The following is a 13,245-nucleotide window of genomic DNA, read 5'->3' as shown; positions in this document are numbered from 1 at the left end:
AGAGTAGTAAATGTTGGGAGTCACATTGACACAGAACATTTGGGCAAAAGTTGGTATTGTGGAACCGAAAGGAAAAGAGGCACATTTTACAATTCTGAATATCTTCAGTCCTCCAGTGGGCCTCCCATACTTGTGCCATCAGTATGTAAGCAAAGAAAGCTGGGATGTCACACTTGAGTGGGGATTGGCTGTCTAAGGATAAATAGTTCCATAAACTTTATTAAAAAAAAAAAAAAAAAAAGTTCTACACTAAGGTATTGAATGCCACATTTAGCTTTACTACTAGGTTACAATACAGGCTGCCCCCGACTTGCAACGCGATTGGTTCTGGAGATTGCGTCACAAATTGGGGGCGTTGTAACTCAATTCCACATTTGACAGACGTCGTACGCCATCATAAATGCAGGGCCGAGGACGTAAGTTGGGTTTTTTTGGCTCCTTCCGCACTTACGGAAAAGGCCATAAGTACAGGGGGTTGTAAGCCGGGCCATCGCAAACCGGGGGCATCCTGTACTTAATGTTGTACAGATAGCATTTTGTAAAAACAATATGGCTAGCACCTTTAAAACTCTGTAAGATGCTAACAGCCATGGCTTTGAGCTAGTTACAGAGCAGACACAAGGTATACAAAGTTCCTCAAAGTTTTTTCAATCAGTCATTTGTGGCTAGAGTGAGAGGAGTAGGAGCTGGAATTACTGGCTTCCTTCGCTAGCTGTGTATGCCCCACGCTTACTGTGTAACATCGGGCAAATCATATGATCCAATGTCCCAGCTTTCCCCTCTTTCAAATAGTTATTTATCTTGTAGAAATGTTAAGACTAAATTCATTGTCTATAAAGCAATTAGAGATCCTTGAATAAAAACAATTAAAAGGGAAGGAGGATGTGTGTGTGAGAGAGAGAAAGTAAAATAATATCAGGGATCATCATATTTCATAGTGATCCAGTCTTGGTCCTCCCTTAAGCAGCTAGCAACTGGGGGAAAATACATGTCTCAAAATTAACATGAACAAAGGAGAACAAACTAATTTTAACTTATGACTAGAGACTAAAAGACAATTGGAGATTAGATGGTTTCTGACCCTTATAGGAGTAAGGTCCTGGAAAATATTTCAATGGAAATAGTTGGGACAAACAACTTAAGTTTTCAGATGGAACTTAATAAGTTTATGAATGGGATTATGACTGGATTGCCTGTGATAGCAGGACATATGACTTGATGACCAAGGAGGTCCCTTCTAGTCCTATAACCACTGTTATGACCTAGGCCAGAATTCTTTGATCTCCAGAAGTGAAAAATTAGTGCCCTAACTAATCAGTTGCACAAACTACTGAATTTTCCATGGATTGCTATACCAGTTGTGAAACTCTTCATTTTTACGTAGTGTGAAAAAAGAAATTTCTTTAGTAAAAGCTAAAATTTGAACGTATTTGATTATTCCATATAATGACAAAATAATTTTCATTTATGTATGAAAGATCTCAGTTCTGTATCTCAAAATCCCCAGTGAAATAACCAGTCTTCTTCATTTCTAAACTGTTGGAACTCAAAAATTTCACTTCATTTGGCTCATTTGCATTTTGCTTGCCTGTGTTTTGAAAATAAAAAAGCAGCTAAAAATTCAGTAACATATAGATAGATGTCTTGGCATTGGAGAAAAATAAAAATTTGACATAGGGATGCTTGTTGCTCCGGACAATTCAAAGTTTAGGACTCTGAAGATGTTCATGTATTTTGCTCTATGCAGAAACCCACAGTCAACCATAAATGACTAAATGACTGTCACCTATTAGTATGGTAAGGCACATGAAACCAAACATAGCATTAGCCTGTCAGAAAATAGAGCCTTTCTTCTTTCCAAAGAATTGATTCTACAAACACAATAGCATAACAATCTGATACTTCTTTAGATAGTCACCAGAGGATGTGAAACAACAGAAATGACCCTGCGGAGGAATGGGTTGGGCCAGCTTGGATTTCACGTTAACTTCGAAGGAATAGTAGCGGATGTGGAGCCATTTGGTTTTGCATGGAAGGCAGGCCTAAGGCAAGGAAGCCGTCTAGTTGAGATCTGTAAAGTGGCTGTGGCGACCTTGACTCATGAACAAATGATTGACCTTTTACGCACGTCGGTGACAGTAAAGGTGGTGATTATTCAGCCGCATGAGGATGGATCACCTAGAAGGTAATGAGCAAGTCCTTAATGTGATATTTCCAACTGTCTTTTCCTTGCTGGTACTTATTGGCTTTTAACAAGTGCTGCCTTTGGTAAAGGCCCTTAGGAAATGGATATTTTCTCATATTTGGTGATAATGGGTTTATATCCTTTAAAGCAATTCAGAAAAAAAAGAGCTATTACCTTGTAATAGAAGATAAAATGTGATCCTGTAAGCAATTTAATGGGAAATTGACTTTATAAAGCTTGAAAGGATGGGAAGTAAACTGAAGTGCAGCATGCCTGAACTCTTAAAAATTGGTCGTGATTTCTCTTCCGTGGGAGACAGCTTTATTATATTTGAATATTAGTTTTGCAAATTGGGAATCCTTGCCTGAAATACATACCCTTATTTCCTTTGAGGTTTCTTTGACTTCTAACTATTAAGATAAGAGAGCTTTATTTTAATGAGAAATATTGGATGAGAGATGTACATGGACTAAGCTACAGCTTCTTTCCCATTCTCTGTAAATATTTTGCTTTAAGTCATTCACATTAACTGTTGAATCACATCAGTGGTATCATTAGTTAAAACTAAAATCTTGGTGTAACTTGAAATGAATGGGGGGCATGCTAGGGAAAATAACACAATAAAAGATGACTGTATCATTCTTTCTGTGGGTAAGGTGCAGTGCCTACAATTACCTCTCCTTGATTTAGGGTGCTGTTTATAGCCACAAGATTTTTGCCTTGCTGCCACCATTTGAATATAAAAGAAAATACATTGGCTGGCAACTTAGAATAAAAAATTCATAGAAATGTGATTTTACTTCACTCGCTTTACTTATACACCAGGGAGCTTGGTTAATGAGTCTGAATTAGAAGTGTGCTTCAGTAAATTGAATTATTTGTGTTTTTTTAATTTAACAAAGGAAAAAATAGGCATGCTGCTCTTGGCATGAAAATTAGCCATACAATTTTTCATCAACAACAGTGTGGAATTATTGGCAAGCTATGCACAAATGCTGGTGTGTTTTGTTCTGCAAGAAGACAATGGCTGGATGAATTATGCAAAAAGTTCTCTTCCCTGCCCTAATCTGTGCCTCCAAGTTTTGGGTGCCTTGAAGTGGGCTTTACCCTTGAAAGCTTATGACCTAATAAATCTGTTAGTCTCTAAGGTGCCACAGGACTCCTTGTTGTTTTTGTAGATAGACTAACATAGCTACCCCTCTGAGACTTTTGGAAGAAAAGTGTGTGTGTCACACACACACTCTACTGTTCTCCCTGCTTGCATATAATTTGCAGTTAAATCATTCTCTTTATGCTTAGCTCAGCTTTTTTTCTCCATCTGCTTCTGAATATGAAGTTTCACTGTCTGGTATGCATATTCCCAAGCTGTTTACAAAGTATGAGTGTAATGAACTGATCTATGATATTACGATGAAATGTATATTTGATAGTGCTTCGTAGAATCATGTATTGCTTTTGGACAGTTTTTACATCATCTGATAAATTTTTAAGTTAAAACACTGAGTCAAAATCCAGTATAACAGAGCATGGGCCATGCTCAATGTATCTATAATTAGGAGAATGAGGAGTTCTCTGGCACCTTAAAGACTAACAGATATACGCTTTCGTGGGTCAGAATCACTTTGGCTGATGCATCATGCAGATTCACAGACTTACATGGCTACCCCTCTGAGACTATAAGTTAGACTTCTAGCTGCCTGCCACTGAACTGGAAAGAAGCTTCAAAGCATCTCCTAGAGGAACAAAATTTTCTTCACATCTTTCAGAACTAGGTAATTAATCACTACTTAAAAATAATTTGAAGATTATTTTTCAATTTACGTTCTAGCCATAAAATGGTTAAAGCATGAATGCTTTATTAAAGTGGAAAAATAAAACATGCAATGAAAAATAAAATTACAAAAGAAATGGGAATCTTCACTCCTGCTTTTTCTGGTCACGTTGTCCAACTCTGATCCCACTAAAGTGAAAAGTCCCAAGATTAATGATTTTTAGGAACAATTTGAGATACCTAATATTCAGAAATGTCTGAGAACCTGTTCTTTCCCAAAATCAATAATAGAAACAGAACAGACAGGAAAGGACCACCTACACCATCAATAACATTTTTTTAGCATCTCTTCACCTACATCTGCAGTTTAGATGACTTATCTAATTTGCTATTGATACATTTAAATGCAACAATTCAAGGGCACTCTGCTTATCTCCCTTAAATGTTTAATATGTGATCTTAAGGACCTGGCAGTACACCAAAGGCATCTACAGGTACGTGATTTGAATGATTTCCAGGATCCACCCTTGGGAGGAAACCTGGAAATAACCTCCAGGGGTGAAATGCTCCTTGTGCTAGAGTTCCAAGGTAGGCTACTCCTTGCAGCAGGGAGCATAGATGTGTTCTTAGAAATAATGTACAATCAGTTTGCTAGGCCCCTGTACATCTTTCTCCTTCTCCTTCCTTCCCACCCAAAGGGCAATGAATGAGATTATTTAGTTTTGTCTAATTCTGTTTACTCCATGTTATCTCCTCTTTCTCTTCCAGGCTCCTTGGAAAAAAAGTAACCCAAGTAAACTATTCAAGGCAGGTTTAAAAAAAAAGTTCTCTGGTTTTAATTTCTCTTAGAATAAGCAGAAATGAGAGGGATACTTTCCGCAAGGATTTTTCTCAAGGACCATGAGTGTACAATATGGGCCTCTATCCTCTATTTCCTTTTGTTTTTTGTGGAATGCCCAGTATTGCAGGCATAACAGTAGCTTCTGGTGGGAAAATTAAATAATTCCTGTGGGCCACCATCGTCTTAGGCATACATGCAGCGCAAGACAAAGCCTCTTCTGAGAATTAATGTTTTTTGGAGGGAGACTGGGGGGGTGAAAAATTTCTGAGAGAGGCCTATGAATGAGCATTTTAAATTAGCCAGAGAAATGTAGCATGCTTGCTTAAACTTCCTTTTGGTTGACCCCGTTGAAGTATGTCGGCATTTGAGTCAGGATGCACAATTCTCGGCTCAGGTAGACATATGCATGCTAGCTCTTCTAAAAATAGCAGCTTAGGTGGTGGGTAGGACTAGCCACCGAGAGTACGTACCCACCTAGACCCCCTGAGTACATACTTGGACAGCTAGCCTGAACTGTTGCTTGTGCTACCCTAGCCACACTATTTTTGGTTTCTGGCTCAAGTGGAGCTGGAGTTGTGTGCGCCTGCGGAAACTGGGGATCACACTTCCCCAGCTCAAATGAAGATGTAGTCCATGACAATATGCTCATGCATTTCAGTAGGAGCCAGTGTCTCTCCCAAAGATACCTGGGCTTAGATGATTTGAGAAGACTGTGTGTAGGAATTTTGAACTAACTGCATCCTTGTTGAGCCTCAACACTTAGGTTATGTCTATTTGGAGGGCATGCATGGAACTGGAATCTCAGATAATATAGGACAATTCCAATTCCCCTAGGAGTTGTCATGAAGTAACTGATTTTTTTTTTGTCAGCAATCATGCTTCTTAATTAACGACACTGTGCTTGGTTTCTTGGATGTTCTTCACAAGTGTTTTGGTAATAATAGCATGGTACTTTTTAGCATGATATTGAGCAGAAGATTTTTTTTAGACAGTGAAATAATTATCATCTTTAAGGAGTTCGATAATTGTTTAGAAATTGCCTGGGTACTTTTTTCACCAACCATGTAATTAGAGCTATTTGGAATGTCCTAACTCGTCCTGAATTCCAAATAGGTTATTTAAAATTATTCATAGTTTTCAAAAATGTAATAGGCACAAGATTGTTACTGGAAGTAAAGTGGCTGAACCAGTTTGTAGGGTGTCAGAAGTTCAGGTGTGTTAATCTCTTCTAGAACTATCCCCCGAAGTCTAATCCACAATAAAGATGCAAATCTACAAATCCTGATTCTTGCACTTCAGGATGGTTCAGCTTTACTTTTAGGACCTGATCCGTTAAACTGTTTTGACTACTGCCCTCAGGATGTTCCTCTAAACCTTGATGTTGTAGTAGTATCAATAATTCTCCTGTGGGGAGAATATTTTTCATACCCTGTTTACAGTTTTGGCTCATCCAAATTTAGTCATCTTTTTTCAGCAGTCTGCTTATGTGACAAGTTCAACAGCCAGATTTGGTTTCTGGACCTAGAATGTTTTTTTGTTTGTTTTGTTTGTGTTTTTTTTAAATCTCATTTTCTTTCAGTAGAAGTCATTGGAGGGGGATGAAATTAATCAGATTCAATAAATGTTGCGATCCCTGGAAAGAATCATTTAGCAGATTCAGATGTACGTGTGCATGACTTGGTCTTAGCTTCACCTGAGGGGCCACTAGCAGATTTTTTTTAATTTAGGGGTGTAAATATTTATACTACATAAGAAACAGGCCCCACCAAAAGATGATGTTGGTTGTCTCTCGGGAGCCGAGGAAGACATGTTGTGCATTTCATTTGTGGAGACACGTGTCTCCGGAGCCCAAAGGTTGAAGCACACATGCGGCTAAAAATAGGGCATTGGACACCGGTTGTCAGGATAGGAGAGATCGCAGCTCCGTGTCGTCTTTCACGTACAGCTGTGAGGCATTGGCGGTGGTCGTGCTCAAACTTTGTCACTGCTTTTCTCATAAGGGAACGCCAATTAGTTCTGTGTGCAGCAGCTAGTTCAAACTGTCTAGGTTGAAGGCCTGTCCACTGCAAGTTGGTCTTCAGGTTATCCTTATACCTCTTCCTCGGGTGTCCCTGTTTGTGACTACCACATACCAGCTCCCCGTAGAACAGCTGCCTCGGGATCCTGCTTTCGTCCATGCTGAGAGCATGGCCAGACCATCGAAGCTGGGTCTGGAGGATCTTGGCTTCTATGCTTGTGGAACTAGCTCTATCAAGCTCTTCTTGGTTAGTAATTTGGTCCTGCCAGCGTACTCACATGATTGATCATAGGGACCGCATGTGGAACTGCTCCATCCGCTTGATGTGCCTACGGTACAGGGTCCATGTTTCACAGCCATACAGGAGAGAGGTGATGATCACGGTATTATATACCTTGAGTTTAGTTGACAGGTGAATATCTTTGTGTTGAAGAACTTTAATACGCAATCTCCCAAGTGTCTGATTGGCTTTCTGGATCCTCGCTGTAATCTCTGTCAAGGGATCCATCACTTAATATTGCGCTGCCTAGGTACTTAAAGCTGTCCACTATCTTCAGTTGTTTACCATCAATAGTGATACATGGCTGTGGAGGAGCACTGTTTGGTGCAGGCTGGAAAAGGACTTCTGTCTTTCCGAGGCTAAATGTGAGACCGAATAGTTTAGCTGCTTCAGATAATCTGTCAATTATGGTCTGCAGGTGGTCCTCTTGGTGTGCCATAAGGGCACAGTCATCAGCAAACAGCGCGTCGGTGATAAGCCTTTCCAGTATCTTGGTCTTTGCAGTAAGGCGTCTCAAATCAAACAGTGAACCATCCAAATGGTATCTGATGTAAATACCAAGATCTAAGACTTTGACAGCATGCATGAGGACTTGAGTGAAGAACAGGTTAAAAAGCACCAGGGCGAGTACGCAGCCCTGCTTCACGCTATTTGAGATGTTGAATTTCTCAGATGGCACACCATCCGAGAGTACCTCTCCTGTCATGTCATCATGAAACAGCTTGATGAGTGAGATGAACTTCGTTGGGAAACCCAGCTTCCTGAGGATGATCTACAATGCATGTCTGTTAACCATGTCAAATCCTTCGTCAGATCAATGAAGACAGAGTAGAGGTTCGTATTCTGCTCAAAGCACTTCTCTTGCACCTGTCTTATTACAAAGATCATATCAACAGTACTGTGATTAGGGCAGAAACCACATTGTGTCTCAGGGAGACTCACTTCTGAAATTGTCGAAATCAGCCTGCTCAGGATGATGTGGGCAAAGATTTTCCCGGCAACAGAAAGCAGCAAGATACCTCTGTAGTTCCCGCAGTCGGCTCTTGCACCCTTATTCTTGTACAGAGCAACTATCACAGCATCACAGAGTCAGATGGCATTTCTTCCTCTTCCCAAATACAGGTCAAGACATTATGAAAAACCTTAAGTGACTCCTCATAAATGCCTTGTACAATTCTGCTGGAATTCCATCCTTGCCGGATGCCTTGCCGCAACTCATCTGTCTGATGGCCTTTCTAACTTGGTCAATAAATGGAGGATCTTCCAGGTCTTGAGGGTTGCCTTCTGAGGAATCTGTTCCAGTTCTGACTGATGATGGACGATTCAGGAGCTGACTGAAATACTCTTTCCATCGGTTATTAATGCCAGCCTTATCTCTAATCAGTGTGGTTTGGTCTGCAGACAACAAGGGGGCAAAGCCAGACTTGGAAGGACCAAAGACTGACTTGATAGAGCTGAAGAACTCCCTTGAGTTATTTAAGTCAGTATAGTGTTGCACCTCTTCAGCTTTCTTCTCGCACCACTGATTGTGCATTTTGTGGATTTCTCGCTGAGCCTGGGCCTGGAGAAACTTAAACCTGTCCCACCAAAAGATGTAAAGAGATAGCATTTATCAAAATGTGGCATAGGTGGATCCAGTTCGAGAGTAATGGCCACAGAGTCCAGTATCTTGGCTTGGTCAGCCTGTATAAACTATAAATGCAACAAAGTGTTCGTGTGGAGATGTCTCAGATATATGCCACTGAGCACAAGTTGAGAGGTGCATTCTCTGCACGTAGGGTGATATTTTTATTGTTAAGTCTTTCTCAGAAGTAGCATTGTGGTAAAAGTAGTTTACATAAACCGAGCCAGCAATACGCCTTTGCTATGTATATTGGCCAAACCACACAATCTCTGCACCAAAGGATAAATGGACACAAATGTAAGACTTAAAGAAAGGTAACATACAAACACCAGTCAGAGAGCACTTTAACCTCCCTGAACACACAGTAATGGATGTAAAAGTAGCTATCCTTCCACGTAAAAATTCAAAACCCAACTCCAAAGAGAGAGAGCAGAGCTGCAATTCATTGGTAAATTTAACGCAATCAAATTAGGACTGAATAAGGATTTAGAATTATCATCTCACTACAAAGACAGTTTCCCCTCACTTGATATTCACATCTCCCCTACTGGGAGTGAGCCTCACAGAATTGTTCTGGTTAGCGCTGGTCCTAGACTTAATGAGCAACTCTCTTATTTTGATATAGTGGTACATATATTTATCCGTCTCTGTAATGTCCACTCCAGTGCATTGTTGAAATGATTTTTACCCACAAAAGCTTATGCCCAAATAAATCTGTTAATCTTTAAGGTGCCGTAGGACTACTCCTTGTTTAAGCCCGCAAGGAGTAGTCAAAATACTTTTGCCATTGAGAGTTTATTTCGATTGCAAGGCATAATCAAACCTTTGCTTCATTCATGTTTTGCATGTGTAACCCCCTTTTTCCTCCCTGGGTTACTGGGGAGCAGGTCACACTCACAGATGTGCCTGGGTGCCTGGTGTTTTAACCCAAAAAAGATCCTGAGTACCCCAGTGGTGATGGTGTTTAGCTGGGGAAAGCCCTATCCACCCCCTTGCTGCAGTCCCTTGCTGGCAATGAATGTAAAAGTGGCGGTGCCTCCACCTGGCTGGCTTTGTACACACACTGGTGCCTTGAGAGCCTCCAGGAATATACTTATTCCAACATAAAGCTGGATCTAATTCCAGAACAACTACAAATCATATACATCTAATAGAATACTTTAAAATAAACCATCTTTACTTAACTAAACAGGGATTAACAGATTAGCAAGGAATAGCATTTACAAAACACATAACAATAACTGAAGCTTATATAGCTAGACAACAGTTACTCCATCCCAGAGTGTGCACATCCTTAGGGTACGTCTAGACTACAGGCTTTTGTCGACAGAAGTTTTGTTGACAGATACTGTCGACAAAGCTTCTGTCGACAAAGAGCGTCTAGACTACATTCAGTTCTGTCGACAAAGCAAGCTGCTTTGTCGGCAAAACCCTGTAGTCTAGACACAACCCTAGATGCAATAACAACTTCTGTCGACAGAACTCTGTTGACAAAAGGCGTTATGCCTCGTAAAATGAGGTTTACCAGCGTCGACAAAACTGCTGAGTTCTGTCGATGTTATGTCGACAGAACTCAGCGGTAGTGTAGACGCAGGTATAGTTTTTTCGACAAAAGTCCACTTTTGTCGACAAAACTCTGTAGTCTAGACACACCCTTAGACTCAGTCCCAGACACTTGCTTGGCGCGCTGATGTTGCAGCTGTAGTGAGAATTTGGTCCAGGCTAAACAGCAGCTCTGTCTCAGGCAGCACTCTTCCAGCAAGGCCCAAACTTACTGCCTCATGCTGTGCCTATAGGAAGCAGTCTGCTAACTCCCAGTTCCAACAGGCATGTAGTAGCTGCACTCCAACAGCCCCTGCACTGGGTCAATGTCCTTGGCAGCAGCCTGGCTCCCCCTTTGGTTCCAAACTGCAAGGCAGAGTCCCAGACTGCTAGGCCTCTTCTTCAAGCACATGGAGAGAGCCTCCTCTCTCTCACAAGAGTCCCTCCTACCTCTTTTGTTCCAAGGGCTCATAGGAATTGTAGTCTGGATTGTAGCACACAGGGTCTTTTTAGAATAAAACAGAGGCCCCTTTAGTAAGGGGACTACACATGTCTAGAGGAAGGATAGTGAAGAAGCAGAGAGATTTCATACTTTTTTTTTTTTTGGCGATACTTCATTTAACCTACTGTTATGTCATGAGATTTTGCTCACTGGAGAGAAGTAACTTTCCCACTCAGATGGCTATAAATGATCAAAATGTTTTCTTCCAGTGCATGATAATTTATTTTATGAAGTTTCTGTATACTGCAGAAAACACAAGTTACCTTGGACTTGTGGCGGGCCTATTTTTCTTTTTTGTACTTTATTCTCATTTCTAATGAAAGCACTGTAGTTTAAATGACATTCTATGAATGCATAATTAAATACCAAGAGAATCAGAGGATTTCAATTCTATCACTAGATGTAACTTAAATTTATCTGAGATTAGCTATCAATAAGCCATTGGCATTCATTAACTGCTCCATTTCTACCTAGAATCAGAGCACAATTAAGAATTTGGCTCTAAATGAGAAGAATATATGTTTAATCTTAGCTAATAAAACTGCATTGTTTCATAGAACAGCCACCTAGCATTTTATTAAAACTTTTTCTAGTTAATCAGACAATAAACGGATTCTTCCCTGGCTTGAAAGGGAGCAGTTTTCACTTAAAGCTGTTGACTGCTGAGTTTTAGGAATAAAGAGGAGTAAGGACTTCCTTTTGGGGACAGGGGATGCTTATTAGCACTGGCCTCTTGCTGGAGTCAGGTTCTGGATAGGGATGTGAAGGACTAGTTGACTATCCGATAAGCAAATGCTTATCGGATACTCAACAGGCTAGTCGACTAGTCACTTTCCTCCTCCTCCTCCCCCTCCCTCCCACCTTGCTGCCTCTATCAGGGAAACCTCAGAATTAGTCCAAGGCAGGCTGCCTTAATGTGGGCGCACTACCTCGATTTAGAGCCCCAGGAAGCACTGGGGAGTATACTTTGACTCTGAGGAGTAGTTATTTCAAAATAGCAGCAATGGAGTGTCCACACCACTGCTATTTTGAAATACCTATTGTAATACCCTATTTGTAATACTGTTGTGAGTGGGGCCCAATGTTGTCATAGCATTGGTTGGAACTATGCTGTTTTTCATAGTAAAATAATGAACTGAATTCTAACTTGCATTCCTTAACATTCACAATAATGCTCAGTGATTATACCACATGTTTTGATCAGCCAAGCCAAATAGAGTACTTCCTTCTAGTTCTACATGCATTTTAAACTGTGAGCTTCCATAACTGCTATGGAATGGTGGCTTAAAATCCTGAAAAAAAGTAAATTGAAAACAAACAGCATTCAGATGGATGAGTAATAGAAGCATAAGAGCAGCCACTGTGCCAGAAAGGTTTCAGCAGAAGTAGTTTCCAGTGACTGGTCTGTGAGCAAGTTATCAGCTTCGAGTGACTTTGAGGATTTATAGCTGCTGTTGTTGCTGTACTCAGCTGCTGACAATTTTGAAATATTTGTTGTGTTAGAGTTTTGTGGCTGTTTCTGAACTTTCTTGGGTGTATCATCAAACCCTGCTGAGATTCTTACAAGGTTGAGTTTTTTTCTTTAAAAACTTCTTTCTAAAGCTCTGAGCCAATTATTATGTAATAATTCATTCTCTCTCTCTCCCTCCTCCTCTTTTTTTTTTTTTTTTTTTTGTCAATCTGAGAGTCCCTAGGGTTTAAGATCAGGGAGAATTATTTCTTTAAGATCAATCCTTTAGGCTATTAGTAATTTGTTATCTCATCCTAGTGACCGTTGAGCTTGACTGACTACGCTGAATGTTAAAGCAGAAAAATGGGAAACTGTCAAATTTTAACTGGCAATTTTGTTTATACAAATTGAGCTTGAAAACACCAATGGTTTAAATGGAGTTTGGCCAGTGCTATGAGACTGAAATGTGTAAAAGTATCTGAGACTGTAATTTGAGTGTATTAGACTGTTCAGAAGCAACAGAAGGATATTAATCCTAAGGAAATGCAAAACATAATGATGACCATACTTGTTCAGATCAAGGGTCCCTCTACCCAAGTATCCTGTCTTCTGGTGATGGCCAATACTAGATTCTTCAGAGGGAATGAACAGAACCAGACAATTATGTAATGACCCATGTTGTCATCCATTTCCAGCTTCTGGATGTCAGCAGTTTAGGAGCTATGAGGTTGTGTCTCTAACCATCTTGGCTAATAGCGATTGATGGATTTGTCTTCCATGAACTTAGCTAATTCTTTTTTTAACCCAGTTATACTTTTGGCCTTTACAACATGCCCCACAATGTGTTCCACAGACTGCCTGTGCACTCTGTGGAGAAGTGCTTCCTTCTATTAGAGATAAACCTGCTGCATATTAATTTCATTGCATGACCTCTAATTCTTGTGTTATGTGAAAAGGTAAATAACACTTCTTCATTCATTTTCTCCACACCATTCATAACTGCTTGTTGCAAAAGTTAGAACTCCCTTATTTT

The 13,245-nt window shown here is 40.3% G+C and overlaps 1 protein-coding gene across 9 annotated transcripts in view; it reads left to right on the top strand.

Annotated features, from left to right (window-relative positions):
- Nucleotides 1-13,245, top strand: part of SIPA1L2 (signal induced proliferation associated 1 like 2) — a 251,297-nt gene that overhangs the window by 166,095 nt on the left and 71,957 nt on the right. For all 9 annotated transcript variants that reach the window (XM_075924753.1, XM_075924747.1, XM_075924746.1 and 6 more), the window contains one exon: nucleotides 1,911-2,185. In XM_075924753.1, coding sequence (XP_075780868.1) covers nucleotides 1,911-2,185 — 275 coding nt within the window. The remainder of the gene's footprint in view (nucleotides 1-1,910; nucleotides 2,186-13,245) is intronic.

Source organism: Pelodiscus sinensis, chromosome 3, assembly GCF_049634645.1.
Source record: "Pelodiscus sinensis isolate JC-2024 chromosome 3, ASM4963464v1, whole genome shotgun sequence".
NCBI classification, from domain to species: domain Eukaryota; kingdom Metazoa; phylum Chordata; order Testudines; family Trionychidae; genus Pelodiscus; species Pelodiscus sinensis.
Note: the sequence above shows the minus strand (reverse complement) of the source record. Positions and strands in the feature narration are given on the sequence as shown.